At 41.7% G+C, this 18,214-nt stretch overlaps 1 protein-coding gene across 2 annotated transcripts in view; it reads right to left on the bottom strand.

Moving 5' to 3' along the window:
• Positions 1-4,792, bottom strand: part of SLC39A8 (solute carrier family 39 member 8) — an 81,688-nt gene extending 76,896 nt beyond the window's left edge. Inside the window, exons 1-2 of one of the 2 annotated variants that reach the window (XM_058721798.1) lie at positions 4,551-4,792; positions 3,325-3,803 (exon numbers count right to left, since the gene is read on the bottom strand). In XM_058721798.1, coding sequence (XP_058577781.1) covers positions 3,325-3,543 — 219 coding nt within the window. In that variant the 5' untranslated portion in view covers positions 3,544-3,803; positions 4,551-4,792. Of the gene's footprint in view, positions 1-3,324; positions 3,804-4,230; positions 4,367-4,550 lie in introns of those variants that run through there. The other variant, XM_058721797.1, reaches the window with a different exon arrangement.
• Between the last annotated feature and the right edge of the window lie 13,422 nt (positions 4,793-18,214).

Genomic DNA, 18,214 nt, shown 5'->3' with positions numbered 1-18,214 from the left:
AGACTTACACCCAGTCATGGAGCCCCAGAGACTCATTCATGTCCCAGGTCCCTCCCCTCACTGTCTGGGTGGCCTATTCCACCTGCTCTTTATACCCCCAGTAACCATAAGCAGCAGAAGGAGAAACTCAATTGTTCCATTGTCTCCAGTTTAAACTCAGATCACTTTGGTCTCCCAAAGCAACAACTTAACTTAATAGTACTTAAGGATGTGGGAAAAAATATTAGAAAACCTTCCAAAATTGTCTAACCAACCTCCAGCATACAGTAGTCTATGACTTGAGAAAAGCCTACCTAAGAAACATCACAGCCCCCATCCAAAGAGCAATGCCACTTGTAAATAAATCTCTTAGAAGACTGAATAAATCCCTGGCTCATCAAAATAAATTCTATTTTCTCAGCCTTTTTCAAAGTCAGAAAGTCAAGCTTCTCACAACAGGCTCATGTATTATTTATTCTACTTCATTGTAGGTGAGGAAACTGAAGATGCATTCTTTTTTTTTTTTTTAATTTTTTTTAACGTTTATTTATTTTTGAGACAGAGAGAGACAGAGCATGAACGGGGGAGGGTCAGAGACAGGGAGACACAGAATCTGAAACAGGCTCCAGGCTCTGAGCTGTCAGCACAGGGCCCGACGCGGGGCTCGAACTCACAGATCGTGAGATCATGACCTGAGCCGAAGTCGGCCGCTTAACCAACTGAGCCACCCAGGCGCCCCTGAAGATGCATTCTTTAAGACAGAGATAGCGGGGCGCCTGGGTGGTGCAGTCGGTTAAGCGTCCGACTTCAGCCAGGTCACGATCTCGCGGTCCGTGAGTTTGAGCCCCGCGTCAGGCTCTGGGCTGATGGCTCGGAGCCTGGAGCCTGTTTCCGATTCTGTGTCTCCCTCTTTCTCTGCCCCTCCCCCGTTCATGCTCTGTCTCTCTCTGTCCCAAAAATAAATAAAAAACGTTGAAAAAAAAATTTTTAAAAAAAAAAAAAAAAAGACAGAGATAGTAATGGCTCTAACTTTTGTTCCAGACTGGATAGTGTCCTGCCAGAATGGATATGAATGCCAGCAGATTAACAGATTCTCAGGAATGGCATTTCATCTGTCACCATTTAACGGATGACTATTGTTTTCTTTAGGACTTTTTAGAACATCAAGTTGATGTGTGTTAGGCCTGACTACATGATAAACCTTCCGCAGCTTCCCTTTGTTTCCAAAGTAATTACGGGCTTCTTCATGTCTCTTTTTGATGCCCACGAAGGCCATAATGAAGGTAGTTAAATATGCAAACATGGAAACAAGAAACAAGGTGTCAATGTGCATATAATTTACTTATTGAGGCATCCGACTTACTCATAAACTGGGATCATACTGCTAATAAAGTTAACTGATTTTCCTAAATAATCTAGGCATATTTTCCAGTGTCTTTGCCAACAGATGGCTCAGGGGTCTTTTGTCACTTTATAATTCATCTACACCTCCAGACACTACAAGATAAGGAGATAATTTAAATCAAAACAATGTGTGGGCCACAGATATGCAGCTGCAAGTGAAATCCTGAAGCTTCTTTCTAAGCATATGACCCACCACTCCTACTCCTACCTAGAAATACTTTAGTCAGCTATTTCCCCTAATTGAAAAGAAGAGACTACAACTAGACAAAAAGTACTGAGGAAGGTGTTTGCTTTATTTTCTGAAATATCTATATACTATGGAGGCATTTCAGTTTTCCAACATGTAAGTTCTCAGACACTAAACCAAATGTAATGTCATGCCAGAAATGGAACTACATATAGTTTACTAAAGAACATAGGTAAACGGACCACAAAACGCTTCACGGTCAAAGGCAGGCCGCCCTCTGATACCCCATGGCACCAGAAAGTTCTACTTCTTGAATATTGTATATTTTAATTGAGGTAAGATATATCTAATAAAAAAGAATGCAAACCTACCTATAGTGGTATTAGCAAGGATTTTACTTGATTAAAGTTTCCGTGTCTGACATCCAAGATTAGATACATTGGAAAATGCTAAATTCCCAAGAGTGGAGAATACATAGTATGCAGTATTTCCTAAACATCTCAGAACACAAAAACTTTTTGTAACACAAACTAACACTGCCCATAAGTGACAAACACTAGGCAAAATACTGCACACTGCTATTCATCCTCAGTTGTTAGTGGAACTAGAGCAGAAGGGGAAAAAAATCAAGGCACTGAGTTAACTGAATTTTTAGAAGTGGGGAGGAGTTTGGGGAGGATGCTAAAAGCACCCTTTGCCTACCTCACGGTTTTAAGAAATAATCATAGAATAGTTATCATGGAAGCGACTAGGAATCTACAACAGCATCCTTTTTGAAATTTACTAATAGGTATGATCTGAAAATTCTCCTAGGTAGCTCATAGCTGTCCTTAAATCGAAGACATTACCAAATGCCTAGCTAATACTGTATATGTACTAAGAAATATATATATATTTTATTTCGAACGAATATTAGAATCAAACGCTTGACCTGACAAATGACTGAAAACTAAGACTCAATCCAGTTCCGGCACCAACTGGGTATCCGATCTTGGTCAAGCCCTCATTGGTTTCCCTTTCTCTGTACAACAGACCCTTCAGCTCTGGAGGCCTCATGAAACCTACACAGGAAAGACAACTACAAAGTATCTCGTCAGCAGTTCTTAGCTGTTAGATGAGGGTGCACCAAGCAACTGTTAATGAGGGTGCCAGGTGAGCCACTATCTTTGCTGGGAAGACTTAAGTACGCCGTTCCAATCTAAAAAGCATCTCATGGGGCGCCTGGGTGGCGCAGCCGGTTAAGCGTCCGACTTCAGCCAGGTCACGATCTCGCGGTCCGTGAGTTCGAGCCCCGCGTCAGGCTCTGAGCTGACGGCTCGGAGCCTGGAGCCTGTTTCCGATTCTGTGTCTCCCTCTCTCTCTGCCCCTCCCCCGTTCATGCTCTGTCTCTCTCTGTCCCAAAAATAAAAAAATTAAAAAAAAAAAAGTTGAAAAAAAAAATAAAAAGCATCTCATAAAGGTGCTCCCCGCCCTCGACTACTTCATAAACTTTTCTATAAAATGTTATGACCACAAGCGTCTGACCTCGCAGCTCCTCAGGCGTAAAACTGCAATTTCTGGCTCCCTCAACAACACCAGCCCTTTAACCCTGGTTCGAGAAGCCCAGGGGGGTGAAAATTAAGTGCCGCCAATCAGATACCGCCCCGCACTTGAAAAATGCCCCGAAAGTCTTCCTCCCTCGCTCTTCCCAAATAAATAGCGTTCCTACACAAATGGAAGTCCATGGGTGTCCGCGGACACTGGAAGGGCCGTACCTGATTGAAGTGCAGCTGCCCGGGCTCCGCGACACCTTCCGCGGGGGCGGCTCCCAGCTGCTCCAGCAGGCGCGCGAGCTGCGCCGCCGACAGGCTGCGATTCGCGCCGAACAGGCTCAGTACATCCTCGCTGAAGGCGAGCCCGGGCCCCGCCGCCGTCCCTCCGATGCCCGCGGCCGCCAGCAGCAGGAGCCCAGCCACCGCCCGGCCCGGGGCCATCCTGGCCGGGGCTGCCTTTCGAGGGCCTGAAACGGGCTGGAGCGCACGGGGACGCGCTGGGCGCACCTGCGCGGGTGCCCAAGAGCCCGCGCGCGGTTCAGTTGTCGGCGCGGGTCCGAGTCAGCCGTGACGCGGGCGCCCCTGGTCCTCCGCCGCCTTGGGAAGAGCCGCAGCCCGCGACCTGCGGGGCATTGAAGTGGCGGTGCAGCCGGGGGGCGGGGAGCGAGAGGCACGGCGGGCCCCCGGGCCTCCTGGAGAGCCTAAGATAAAGAGGACAAAGGGGGACAGAGATAAAGGCCAGCGGGCCACCGCCGGCCAGCCCCGGGAGCACTGCGTGGCCCGAGCCCTCGAAGGCCCGGCCGGGCGTGGGGCCAACTGCCCCGGAGCCGGGTTTGCAAATGTCCCAGGATTTGCATAGTGTGGTGACACGCTCCTCCCGGATATAAAGCCCCAAACCAAGCAATTGCTTAGGAAGAACTAAAACCACTCGCACGGTAGAACCCCACCTCCTCTTCCTGTCTTGCTGCTAAATTCCCGTAGAGGAAACTTGGAAGGGGTGAGACGGGCAGTCCCCAAGGAGCTGCAGGAAACAGCCCCTTCGAAGTCCTGGGCTTTGCGTCTAAACGGGACCCTCCCTCTCCCAGATCTCTTCTCTGGGCTTGGCAAACTAGCCTGCTAACCTCTCACCTCGCCTGTCTGTTTCTGTATCTGCGTCTCTGTGTGTGTCCACGTGAGTCTCAGTCTCTTTCTTTCTCTCTTTCTCTCTCAACACTGTCTCTGGCTAGTCAGCTCTGAAACTCCGAGATCGGCCCTGCGCCCTTTACAGACAGATAAGAGGCGGGCCCTGTCCCCTCCTCTCTAGCACGTGGTGACACACACACACCCTCCCCTAGCCTGAACTCCCGCGCTCGTCCACGCCGGGGCGCAGGGCCGCTGGCCTTTCCTCTTCGTGTGCACTGCTCATTCCTCGTCCGACCCGGCTCCCCACCCGCACCCTGGGGGGTTACCTGAATGCCACGTCCCTGTCGGCGTCCCCAGCCTCCTTTCTGGTCTCGGTGATCTGTTACCTTGATGAAACCGACTTCCTGGAATAGAGTCAAGAGCCCCATGCATTGTCTAAGAGGTTAGCAGGAATTGCTTTTTTGTCTCACTTCGTAAACTCCGGAGGAAAAAAGGAAACCAAATCTCCAGCGTGGTGGCAGGCTAACTGAGCTTGCACTGCCCAAGCCGGCCCTTCCTGACGCCGCACAGGATATCCGCAGATCAGAATGAATGTTTGTTTGTTCAAATGAGGGTTCAAGAAAAGCTGACTTAGGTGTGAGGTCAACAAGTTTGTGCAAAGTGAAGGCGGTGTTTGGGGACAAAGGTTGTGTCTGGTGGATATAACTGTCCAGAAATAAAGTAAACCTTGATTCCCTGCTACATGGCTAAGTACAATAGGAAGAATTCATAGTGTTCTTGCCTTTAACCGGGGGAGTGCACAGCCTCTTAAATCAGATCTTAGGAGACCCTAAGGGCAGAAAAAGGCAAGGAGATGAGGAATGGGACAAAATCTCTTCTCCCATGAGAAACTTAGATGTGAATGAGAAAAACAGAGACGCAGAGAGATGAGTATTTGGGTGGACATAACTGAAGAGCTATCATATGGAAAATGTTTAACTGTATTCTAACTACAGAGAGCAGAAGGCAGCAGTAACAGGGCAAAATTACCAGGAGGACGGTTTCTGTGAAATATAAAGCACAAATGCTTGGGGGGTAGTGATTGCTCCACAACTGAAGGTGTTTCAAACGCACAGGTAAGTGGTAGACAGATTCCTGCCTCAGAGGAATATCAGCAAAATGATCCTGATGCTGTGTCCCTTTCCATTATAAAAATCTAACATTTGTTAGTAATAATTTGTGAAATTACAGAATGGCAAATATTTCACCCAAGGGCCAGAAGTAAATTCATGTCATAGTTAAACTCTTAAATTACACAGATGATGGGATTCTTCAAGATTTTTATCAGATTCTTAAAAAAAAAAAGTTTATTTATTCAGAGAGAGAGTGGGGAGGGGCAGAGAGAGAGAAAGAGAGAATCTCAAGGAGGGTCCTCACTCTCAGCATGAAGCCTTATGTGGGGCTCAAACTCACAAGCCCACGACCTAAGCCACAATCAAGGGTCAGAGGCTTAACCAACTGAGCCACTCAGGTGCTCAATTTTTATTAGGTTCTTAAGTGTAGTTTGCTACCTATTTTTCCCTTTGGCCTCAATGACTCAAGGTGATTCTTAGAAATTAATGAATGCTCTAGATCGTTTATCCACACCCAAGTTGTTCATTCCCAGCTTGAACTGCAACATTGATAAGATGTTGGATTTTCCATAAATATAAATGGGCTTTAAGTAACATAAAATTTAGGGGTGCCTGAGTGGCACAGTTGGTTAAGTGTCCAACCCTTGATTTCAACTCAGGTCATGATCCCAAGGTCGTGGGATCAAACCCCAGGTGGGCTCTATGCTAAGCATGAGGCCTGCTTAAGATTCTCTCTCCTTTTCCTTCAGCCCCTCCCCTACTTACACATGCACATTCTCTCTCTCTCTCTCTCTCTTTCTCTCTCTCTAAAATAATAATAATACAATCTCGCGGTCCGTGAGTTCGAGCCCCGCGTCAGGCTCTGGGCTGATGGCTCGGAGCCTGGAGCCTGTTTCTGATTCTGTGTCTCCCTCTCTCTCTGCCCCTCCCCCGTTCATGCTCTGTCTCTCTCTGTCCCAAAAATAAATAAAAAAAAAAAAAATGTTGAAAAAAATAAAATAAAATAATAATAATACAAATTTTGTATTATGGATTTTTTAAATGAAATTTTTGTATTAGTCATTCATGTCTCTGTACATATATTTTACCTACCCATCAACCCCAAAAGACAATAAATTAAAAAAATAATAATCAACTTGCTTGGCAACTTTACCAAATACAGCTAACATAATTTAGGCATGCAATTAAGACAGGACATTCCGAAAATTACGAGTTACTAACTACCAAATTGGTAAGGCTAATTTCTAGATTTTCCACTCTAATGAAACATAATCACCAAAGTACTACTCAGATAATGTTTTAGGGACCAAAATATGACATTGTATCAGCCATATCATTACTGAAAAAAGGACTTCCAGTTTAAAATATAAAATGGAATGCTATAAACTATAATTTCTTTCAGAAATTTGCCTTAAAGTTTAAATAATTTTAAATGATAATGTTTAGGAGAGAATGCCGGGAACACCAGCCAGGATCTTGAAAGATGCTTTCTCTTCCGGACAATGTCACCTGAGAAACTTGGTGATAGGTTCAATTCCCTCATCTATGAAACAAGAAAGTTAGGACAGAAGAACAAGTATCCATTCCAGCCTTATTTATAAATGTCTAATTTAGGAGTCATCTATCAGAACAAAACATGAAACACCTATAAGAGAAATACAAGTTCAATTCTCCAGTGGAAACAATATTTAAAGTCAAGTCTTACTTTTTCTAATAGCTTCAAATTTTTCTCAGTCCACGTCTTTTGTTACTTTTGCAAATAAGGAGCAAATGGGCATCTTTTAAACTTTCTCATGCATTCATTTCCCCGTGGAAGGACGAATAAGCAAATTGAAGCGATAGCACAACCCTTTCCCTTCTTCCCCTTCCCTTCTCTTCTGCTCCCTCCAGTCTTACAGCCACGAGGTGGAGCATAGCATGGTAAATAGTATCTGTGTGGAGGGCAGTCGCAGTGGCCCAGAGAGGGGTGTTGGAACCTGAACAAGAGAAGAAGGATATCCAAGAAGGAGGGAAACTTAGTGTGAGCAGTTAGAGCCCACGCAGGCTGACACACGTATCCAGATGGTGAAGGGAACGTGGAAAATCAGAAGATGCATCCCTAATGGGGCAAGAATATGTGCATGCACTCCAACACAGAATGTCAGCACCCAGGTATGATGAGGGGAGCATTCGTCCCAGCACAGTTTGTCAGAGCCCAGTCTAGAAGACTGAGTGCATCCACGGTGGCTTAGTGTGGTATCTCAGAGCCAGAGCAAAGACAGGAGGGAATACACGGGTTGAGGGACAGAGAGGCAGCTGAGTGTGGAGAGTCAGAGTCTGGATGGGTGATAAAGTCATCTGTGCTTGATGGTGAGGAGAGAAACCCTGCTGAACAGTAGCGTTAGGTACCAGACGCTGTGGTGAGCAGAGAGCTGCCTCACGTGGCACATGTGATAATGATTTTTTTTTATTCTCCCAGTTAGCTAACATACAGTGTAGTCTTGGCTTCAAGACTAGATTGATAGTGTCATTTAAAATAAGAAATATGTTCTTGGTCTTCATTCCCGTTTCTGGCACACAGCTCCTAAAACCTTGGAATTTCCTAAGTTATGAGAGTGACAAAGGTGTCTCTTGTTATGTTACTGAGGTGACTTTTGGACCCCCACCAGAGGATGGGGGCTGTTTGCCAGGAGTATCAACCATGTGATTAGAAGACTACAACTTTCCATCCCATTCCCCTGACCCCTAGGGTCAGGGACATTGACTCAATCGCCAAAAACCAATGATTTAATCAACCATACCCATGTAATGAAGTTTCCATAAAAACCCAAAAGGACAGGGGCATCTGGGGGTCTTAGTCGCCTGAGCGTCCAACTTTGACTCAGGTTCTGATCTCACAGTTCATGAGTTTGAGCCCTGCATTGAGCTCACTGCTGTCAGCATGGAGCCCACTTCAGATTCTCTGTCTCCCTCTCTCTCTGCCCTTCCCTTCTCGTTCTCCCACTCTCAAAAATAAAAAATAAACATAAAACAACAACAACAACCAAAAGGACTAAGTTTAGAGAGCTTCTGGGTTGGTGAATTCATGGAGATTGATGGAAAGTAGAGACAGAATGCCCCTGGAGAAGGTGTGGAGGCTCCAGTCCTTTTTCTCATAACTTGTCCTGCGCATCTCTTCCATCTGGCTATCCCTGATCCTTTTACAATAAACTGGGGATCTAGTAAGTAAAGTGATTCTCAGAGATCTGTGAATCATTGGACCCTCAAATCTAGTCAGTAGGTCAGTGCACAGGTATCAACCTGGACTTTGTAACTGCCGGAGGCAGGGGGTAATCTTATAGGAACGAGCCGTTAATCTATGGGATCTGGTGCTATCTCCAGATAGATAATGTCAAAACTGAGTTGAATTGTAGGACGCCCAGCTGGTGGCTGAGATTTGCTCAGATATGGGTGGAAATCCCTCTCATACTGAATTTTGGGTGCAGAATCATAGGGTGTTGAACCCAAGCAGGAGAAGGAGAGAACTGGGGAGAAGAAAATAGTAGCAGAAATAAAAAATTAGCTAGACATAAAAAGATTCATTGAACAAGTGAATATATTAAAGAAAGTAGCAGCCAGTTTCCTCACTGTCAAGAAAAGGGTTTGCAAATTTGGAAAGGGAGAAAACGCATGCTGTTGGGTTGGAATTGGAAAAATCATTGCAAATTCATGGTTTTCAGTATAAACAGATAAAAAATAGATATAATTGTAAATAATCCCCAGCTCTGTCCACTGCCAGGTCCTGGGAACAGTGATGCCCCAATAGCAATCGATGAGCATACCTGTGGCACTGAGCTAAGCATGTAAAACCTATTCTCAGGGGGTGGCTGGCTGGCTCAGTCAGCAGAGCATGGCACTCTTGACCTCAGGGTCGTGAGTTCAAGCCCCGTGTTGGGTGTAGAGGATACTTAAGTAAAAATGAAACTTTAAAAAATAAAAAATTAAATAAAAACTATTCTCCTCTCATAGGAACGGGGGCTCCTTAGAGAAAGGGTTGATTCTAAGACCAGGCAGGTGAAGAACAAGACACCCCTGGAATCTCTTGTTGTGCCTGAAAACAAGGAATTTGGTCAAAGAATATAGAAAATACATGTTAAATTTTCCAAGGTAATAGGACATTAGACCAGCAACTTACACTCAAATGGTTCATTGGGGAAAGGTCCTTGCTTGCATCTTTTCTATAAGTTTGTAATTGCTTCAAAGTTTAAAAGATAAAACACAGGATTAAGAAGTAAAGAAGAAAGTTCCCACAACAAATTACGTAGAAACTCAATCTAAGTTTTGCTAAATCCTGACTTCATAATATTCAGTGAAATTAATTTCCTCGTTTCATACGTATTTTTAACATCTGTATCCATGCTGTCTGGGAATACAAGAGTAAAAGGATGCATTTTATCTTCCTTTTAAGAAGATACTGAAGGTTGTACTTCAGTTTAGACAGAAATGAGATGATTGCTATAACGGAGATCTTAAAGGTTGCGGTAGAGAGATAAAAGCACCTATATCTGCAGGAGATGCTGAGAAAATAATTGACAGAGCAAGTAACCCTTGAGCTTGAAGGATAAGTAGACATTTGACAGAAAGACAGAGCAGAAGAAGCACATTTCGAGATGAAGAAATGCAAAATGAAAAGCCCTGGAAGACCTAAAAGAGCAAGGAGAACCACAAGGCAGTCTTTGGAACCGGTGAATCTAGAGCAAAGAAGTAGGATCTAACAGAATCCAGAAACTCTCCAAGTTCCACTGGGTCAAAGGCATCTTTATCTACTGATGCCCCAAAAGATTCTTTATGGTCACTGTGGTATAAAAAAAAGAAAAAAAGCAAAAAAAAAAAAAGCCTCAGTGATTTTAAACTTCCTTTTTCCTGTAAGTATCAAATAATATCCATTCCTTATTATTACAAACATGCCACACTTAAAATTCTCAAATAGAGCAAGGTAATGACTGTCCATATCACGCATGTCTATATGTCTATTCAGCTGTCAGTACTACAGACAATGTAGGTAGGAATCAAATTTCTTCATGTCCTCTGTGAGCTAAATTCCTAATCTACGAAATGGGGATTAAAATAATGTCTGCTCAATCTGTGTCACTGAATAACTGTGAACATCGGATGTGATAAGGTGTGTGAAAACTCTTTATAAACTGTAAAGCAGAATGTCAGTATTATTATTATAAGCTAACATGGTAGGGTAATGTGACCTGTGTAATCAGCCAAGTGAAGTGCCATTGAGAAATGGACAAGAACAACCAAGAATACTCTGGAACAAAGACTACTTTATACCCAACAAAATTCTTGAGGCTCTTTTTTTTTCCCCCAGGAAATTAAAGCACTAATCAGAAATAGAAAGAACCATGGATAACATCGAGTCTAATCTGGTCGTTTTTTAAGGAAAAGAAAGCTCAAGAGAGTCAAGTGAAATGGTGAAGTAACACATTTAGACTAGAGCATAGGTCCAAATCTGCCTCTTTGCATTTTACCACCAGAAAAAAAATACCAGTCAGTGTTGTAATAATACTCAGTGTGACTTCAATTCGATTAAATTAAACAAAATTATATTAGCCTTTGTTTTTCTTCACTCTTCCTTTTCTTTAGTTATTTTCTAAAGGACCCATAGCTCCAAGTCTTTTGCTCCCCTTCAGCTCAGCTCACCCAGCATGACCTCACCATGGTTTTCTGTGCTTTGTAATTCCATACAATTTTTAGTATATTCTTAAAATTTTTGGAAATTTTAAATGTACTAACATGGAAAGGTGTTGAATAAATTAATGAAAACAGTAAGAACAGAATGTATTGTAAAACAATATAAACAGCAGTGTGTGTGTGTGTGTGTGTGTGTGTGTGTGTGTGCACTTAAATTAACAAAGGTCTGGGGGAACATGCACCAAGCTATTTACAATGTTTTCCTCCTAAGGAGCAGGTTTAGAGAACAAAGGGATTCAAAGGGAAGAATAAGATCTTTCTCAAAAGATAAGATTAAAGAAAACATACCTTTTTCTTCATATACTTTTATGGTGTTTGAATTTTTTACAAGGTACATCTTTTATAATTAAAGGAATAGGGGCCCCTGGGTGGCTCAGTGGGTTAAGTGTCTGACTTAAGCTCAGGTCATGATCTCACGGTCCGTGAGTTCGAGCCCTGCATAAGGCTTTGTGCTGACAGCTCAGATCCTGGAACCCGCTTCAGATTCTGTGTCTCCCCCTCTCTCTGCCCCTCCCTTGCTCATGCTCTCTGTCTCAAAAATAAATAAAAATATTTTTTTTAACTTTATAATTAAAGGAATAAAAATGGTCAAACTGCAGATGGTGGTAGAATCCTGAGTGGCCTCTAAAATGGGGAGTTAGAATCAGTCAATGCGTCTCTATGTGCCCAATGGGGACGGTCCTGAGCAGCAGATGCAGAGATCCCAGGCTGTGTGGCTGGCATGCTTCTTTATCACAGAAAGCTAACAAAAATAGGATAGATTTATAAAAATAGCTCCAAAAGGCATCCAACCCTTCATTCTGTGAATCCAGAATAGTACCAGATCTTGGAGGGGGAACGGAGTGAGCTGACCAGCTGGCATGAATAAGTCTCCATGGGAGAGATACTACCCATATCTGTACTCTCCCAACTCTTGAGGGTCAGAGTCCCAAAGCTTCACTGAACTGCTGGGAAGTATAATCATGTAAGAACAATTAAGAATTTTGTTTTCGAGTTAAACTTAGTACAAATCTTAGCCTTAGGCAGAATTACAGAATGAAAACTGTAACAGGGAACCATTTTCTCCTCTGGGCTCTCAACCCCGTAATACCTGAGACCCACACCCTCTTCCTTTGCCTTTCCTTACTTCAAGTCTTCTAGTCCCAGTATCTCCCATTCCCATTAAAATATAAAAGATTAGGAATTAAAACGTGGTAATTGACTGTTTGCTTGTGTGTGTGTGTGTGTGTGTGTGTGTGTGTGTGTGTGTGTGTGCGTGCGCATGCGACAGTGGTATCACTGGCTTATCTAGTTCACAAAACACTTTTAACTTAAGAATTTAAATGAGTCTACTGGAAGTAAGAAAGCAAACAGCAAGTGTTGTCTCCTCAACTTGTATCCCAAGTTTAAATCTACTTAAGGGTCCTTTTGACCAGCTTCACTTCTAGTCTTTTTCCAGAAACTCATTCACACCACATTTTTGCTGGACAAGAAGTGCTCTCACTGTTACTGCGCGTTCATCTATGACTCCTGGTAAAGCAATGAAACCCTGTTTGAGAGAGCTGCATGATCTTATAAGGAATGCACACAGACTCCTCCAACCAAAGGTCTCCTGGCAGCCATGCACTGAGGAAGGAGAAATGAAACAAGCTTCAGAAGACTTGAGTTATTCTAACTGAAACATGAACCGTTTTGTCATCTTTGTAGTTGCATCTGCTTAGCTCTTCCAGGCTGTTACGAGAGTTTATTGAGACAATACAAATTAAAAGATTTTATAAGCTACAAAGCCAAGGAAGACTAAGATTTCAAACTAGCCAAACCAGGTTGAGATGTTATTTTCAGCAAGGCTTACAGCATCGTGACACAATTTATCTCTCTGACACACACAACAACATCAAACAGACTAGGTAGATCATCTTCTCCAGATAGAAAAGTACTTCTGTTCAGACGCCTGGGTGGCTCAGTTGGTTGAGCGTCCGACTTCGGCTCAGATCATGATCTCACAGTTTGTGAGTTTGAGCCCCGAGTCAGGCTCTGTGCTGACAGCTCAGAGCCCACTTTGAATCCTCTCCCCTCTCTTTGCCCCTCCTCTGCTCTCTCTCTCTCTCTCTCTCTCTCTCTCTCTCAAAAATAAATAAACATTAAAAACAAAAAAGAAAAGAAAAGTACTTCTCTATGGGGCCAGAGCATGGTCCAAAGAGCTCACTCTAGCTCACTAGAAAACACAGCTTTCTTTATTTTTATTTTTTTTAACTTGGAGGGAGTTTGTCATTTTATCAAAGAAACTTTAATGTTTTCTAGTTCTATTTCTTGTTTTGATACTTTGTTTGGTACTTTTCAGAAGGAGGAAAATTATTCTTGGCACACAAATGAAAACCCAAGCTTTGATACCTGTGGCTTTACACTTAAATATGATCCATTCTTATGTGAAAGTCTTAATGTAGATAAATGTACTTGGAATAAAGTATGATTTACACAAATATAAAATAAAAGCAGGATAGATATTACAAGGAAAGCTAATGGTTAGAATACGCAGGAAACTTGCCATCTAAAAATAACATATCCTGGGGCGCCTGGCTGGCTCAGCCAGTTGGGCACCTGACTTCAGCTCAGGTCATGATCTCATAGTTCGTAAGTTCGAGTCCCGAGCCTAGAGCCTCCTTCGTATTCTGTCTCCCTCTGTCCCTCCCCCGCTCATGCTCTGTCTCTCTCTGTCTCTCAAAAATAAGTAAACTTTAAAAAATAATTCTTAATAAGATAAAAATAACATATCCTAATAGCCTAAGAACTGTAGAGAAGTGTTCAACTTATATTTGTGATAAAAGAAATGTTCCCTAGGCATAAACTCTGAAGCCACTGAGAGAATTATGGATTTACTAATGTCCAAGGTTTTTTATGTTGCAGGCACAGTCTCTAGAAATGCCTTGTCTCGGGGTGCCTGGGTGGCTCAGTCGGTTAAGTGGCCGACTTCAGCTCAGGTCATGATCACGCAGTTTGTGAGTTCGAGCCCCACGTCCGACTGTGTGCTGACAGCTCAGAGCCTGGAGACTGCTTTGGATTCTGTGTCTCCTCTTCTCTCTGGCCCTCCCATGCTCATGCTCTGTCTCTGTCTGTCTCTCAATAATAAATATGTTTAAAAAATGTTAGAAATGTCTTGTCTGAAGGAAAGCATGGACAACCAATGGACAACTGATGACCCTTGGGTGTCTTCTAGGATCTCCACAGCTTATTTCTTTTTTTTTAATTTTTTTAATTTTTTTTTAACTTTTTTTACTGTTTATTTATTTTTGAGAGAGACAGACAGCGAGAGACAGAGCATGAGCAGGGGAGGGGCAGAGAGAGAAGGAGACACAGAATCCGAAGCAGGCTCCAGGCTCGATGTGGGTTAAACCCACAAACCGTGAGCTCATGACCTGAACTGAAGCCAGACAGCTTAACCAACTGAGCCACTCAGGTGCCCCAATTTTTGAGACAGCACATGTGTGTGTGTATGCACACAGAATAGGGGAGGGACAGAGAAAGAGGGAGACAAAGCAGGCTCCCCGATTTGGGGCTCAAACTCAGGAACTGTGAAATCATGACCTGAGCCAAAGTCCAACGCTCAACCAACTGAGCCACCACCACAGGTACCACAGGCGCCCCACCAGAGCTTATTTCTTAATTCAAGTTATTCAGACCATGTTTGCTCTTTTTCAAGACAGAAAAATATATTTTCCACTGAAGTTTGGTAATTCAACTAGTTATAAGAAAAACTCACGTTAAAAGAAGCCTAAATATTTACCCACACAAAAGCACCATGAGTCTTTAAGCTTATTACAAGAGAAATACATACGTAGGTGTTTTATTCCAAAGTCCCATAACTATTGCCTAGGTTTCTCTCATCTAAAAGAAGAAAGAATTGCTATAATGGTGTTAATTCTCAGAAAATATAGAGTTCAGATTGATTCTTTTGTCATCTTTAATTATCTATCATTTGTGAATTTGGGGGAAGGAAAGGACAATAGAGATGTTCCATAATTGTGTAAGTTTGATAAAATGAGTTTCATATACTGAATTAAGTTCTTATTTCCTTTGACACCTCCCAATTAGTTTTACTATTAAAAATGGAATCTAACCTCCAATCTGTGATTTCTGAACTGTTTTATCTTCAAAGTAACTTAAGCGTTTATTATATATTTGAGTTCTCACCCAACTATTGTGGTTGTTATTTAATTACAGTTTTCAATATTTTAAATGTCATAGGGAAATGTTGCTGACATTGTCTTAATGTTTTTGAAAACATTAAGAGCTTGAATCCATTTTTGTAAAAATTAATAAATGCACAGAGAAGAGACTTGAATGTGTAAATTTATCAACACTGATCATCTCTAGATGGTGGGAATATGAAACTTTTTCTTTATGATTTTTTACATTTTCTGAATCTTCTGAAAGCATTATTTCACAATTAAGTGTTTAATACTAATGGCAACAACAAAATAAAAAATTAGACAATTAAGTAGAATGAGGACATGCACAGCTTTTCATTGAAAAGCCAATGGTAAGGTGGGGTGAAATTTTGCCATTGTGGATTTCATGTCTGTGGGGTTTCCTTTAATTTGAGGAAAGAACTCTTCTTTCTCCTTATTTATAGGGTTAATTAAAGACTCACATTAAGAATGAGAACGGAGTCAGCAGACCCAATACTTAGCGGGGGGGGGGGGGAATCCCCCAAGGCCATAATTTTTATGCTCCATAAAACTTTCCAACCACAACTGTTCTCTCCTACATGCAAAGGAAAAGGTAGACTAAAACCTTAAAATATAAATGATTAAGATAGAATAAATGGCCCCCAAAATTCTAAGCAGCTACCACTTAGCAAGTTTTTATCTGAAATCTTACATAGGAATAATAATTACTTTAGAGAGTTTTTATCTAAATATTATTAAATATTTAAAGACTAAAACATCTAAATAAAACTAATAATTTAAAATAAAATAATCTAAAGCATTTCTTCTAAGATATCTAAAGTGGAATAAGCGACTTCTCCAAGTTGTTTCTTCCTCCTTACCAATAAAAAGGATTTTACCAATGTTCAAGTTTTTTTGGTAATGCAAAATTATTTCTATTAGGTCTCTGCCCACTTTATTCTTCATCATTTTGTGATTCTAGGATTTGAATTTTCAAAAAGACTCAGAAAAATCTTGGAACAAACGTGGAGCCAAAATAAATTTTCATGCAGAGAGTTCAGACAGAAGTTGAAGCTGATAAAACCTAGTGTCTTTTCTGCTCTTTTATTTTAAAAGAAGTTTGTGATACTCCATTTTGGCCAACTCTGGAGAATAAGACTAGCAATATGGCTTGGATTAGAAAAGGCAGAGGTATGTTTAGCATTGTTATCTGTATACACTGCCCCTGAGATCTGCTGTAGATATAGAACCAAAGAATGGGGTGGGTACCATCACAGACCAGATCCTAACAAAACCATTTCTAAAGTAGGTTCAGAGATGCCTGGGTTTTAAGATAATTAGAGAACATTGATATCACTGTCATTTTTCACTCCTATATGTCCCTGCTGACACTATAGCACTCAATATTTATGACTACAGCTCCAATGCCACAAAAAAAAAAAAAAAAAGAATAATATCCAGGGCACTGGGTGGCTTGGTTGAGCATCCAACTCTTGAATTCGGCTTAGGTCATGATTCCAGGGTCATGGGATGAAGCTCCACATCGGGCTCCGCACTGAGTGCAAAGTCTGCTTGAGATTCTCATTCTCCCTCTACCCTTCTCCCTGACTCACACATTCTCTGTCTCTAAAATAAAAATACAAATAAAATAATAGTAATAATATCCATATGTTGCTGTCTCAAATCCATAGTTACCATGAAGACATAATCACTCTGACACAATTTGGTCTATGAGGCAGATCTGATGGAAGCCTACAATGAAGATAATGGGATTTTCACTGCATCATCCAGATTAATGTGTAGTTGGCCAAACATCATCATTTTCTTAAAGATGTTATTTTGGTCATATAACCTTTGCTTGAATTATTATCTTCAATTCTAGTGTGTCAACATTTGGAAAATTAATTCACTGCCTTCACCAGAGCTCTTCACATACAGTTCATATTCTTAAATATTAGGAGTCAATTTAAAGCAAAGGTAGGCTAAATAAGAAAAAGTAAATTGGTTTTTCAATGTTGACTCATTTAAAACAAAGACCAACATTCAAAATCATAAGCAGTATATATTTCAAATTTGCCATCCTCTTTTGATATAAATATTGATAAGGATGGTAAAGAGCACTACAGGCTAACGAATTCACCTACATTTTAGAAACAAAAACAAAAAGAGACAATGCCTCATCCCTGGGCTTCTGGCCAAGAAGCAGGGTCAAAGTACCAAGAGGCTACAGTGTGTGATCAGCCTGTTCAGTCGGTTAAGTCGGTTATGACGAATCTAAGTGTGCTTGTTCACAGAGCTTTGCTACTTGCGAATTTTTCATAACTGTTAAAACAGGTTTTCCTTTGTTTCATTTTGGGTTTTTTTTCTTTTTGTTTTTTTGGAGTTTTTTGTTTTTCATTTCTTTTCTTGGCCTGAATGCTGCTAACAGCTAATTATCCAAACTACCTGACAAGAAAAAAAAATAATATGGAGTTCCCTAAACATTTTAAAAGACAAAAGAGGCACTTTGTCCTTCAGTTGGTTTGGGACTTGATTCTGTCATTTATCGCACATGAGTGAGTATTGATAAACAGTGATTTTAATAAAGTGGTTTTCTTTGGTAAATATTCACTAACTGATCTTAAACCTATATCCCAAATGTTTCTCTTAAAAAATTTTAAACTCTAGGGGTGCCTGGGTGGCTCAGTCAGTTAAGCGTCCGACTTGGGCTCAGGTCATGATCTCACGGTTCGTGAGTTCGAGCCCCACGTCGGGCTCTGTGCTGACAGCTCAAAACATGGAGACTGCTTCCGATTCTGTGTCTCCCTCTCTCTCTGTGTCCCTACGCCACTTGTGCTCTCTCTCTCTCTCTGTCAAAAATAAATAAACATTTTCAAAATTTTTAACTTTATTCTTCTCAGCTTTGCACCAGTTATATTACAATCTTCCAAGAACCTAATGACATGACAATGTGCTATCCATTAACCTCTGGGCTACTGTGTGAACATATGTAGAACTTAACCCAAACCTTTG

This window comes from Neofelis nebulosa, chromosome 3 (genome assembly GCF_028018385.1).
Source record: "Neofelis nebulosa isolate mNeoNeb1 chromosome 3, mNeoNeb1.pri, whole genome shotgun sequence".
NCBI lineage: Eukaryota > Metazoa > Chordata > Mammalia > Carnivora > Felidae > Neofelis > Neofelis nebulosa.
This window is presented reverse-complemented; position numbering and strand designations above follow the sequence as displayed.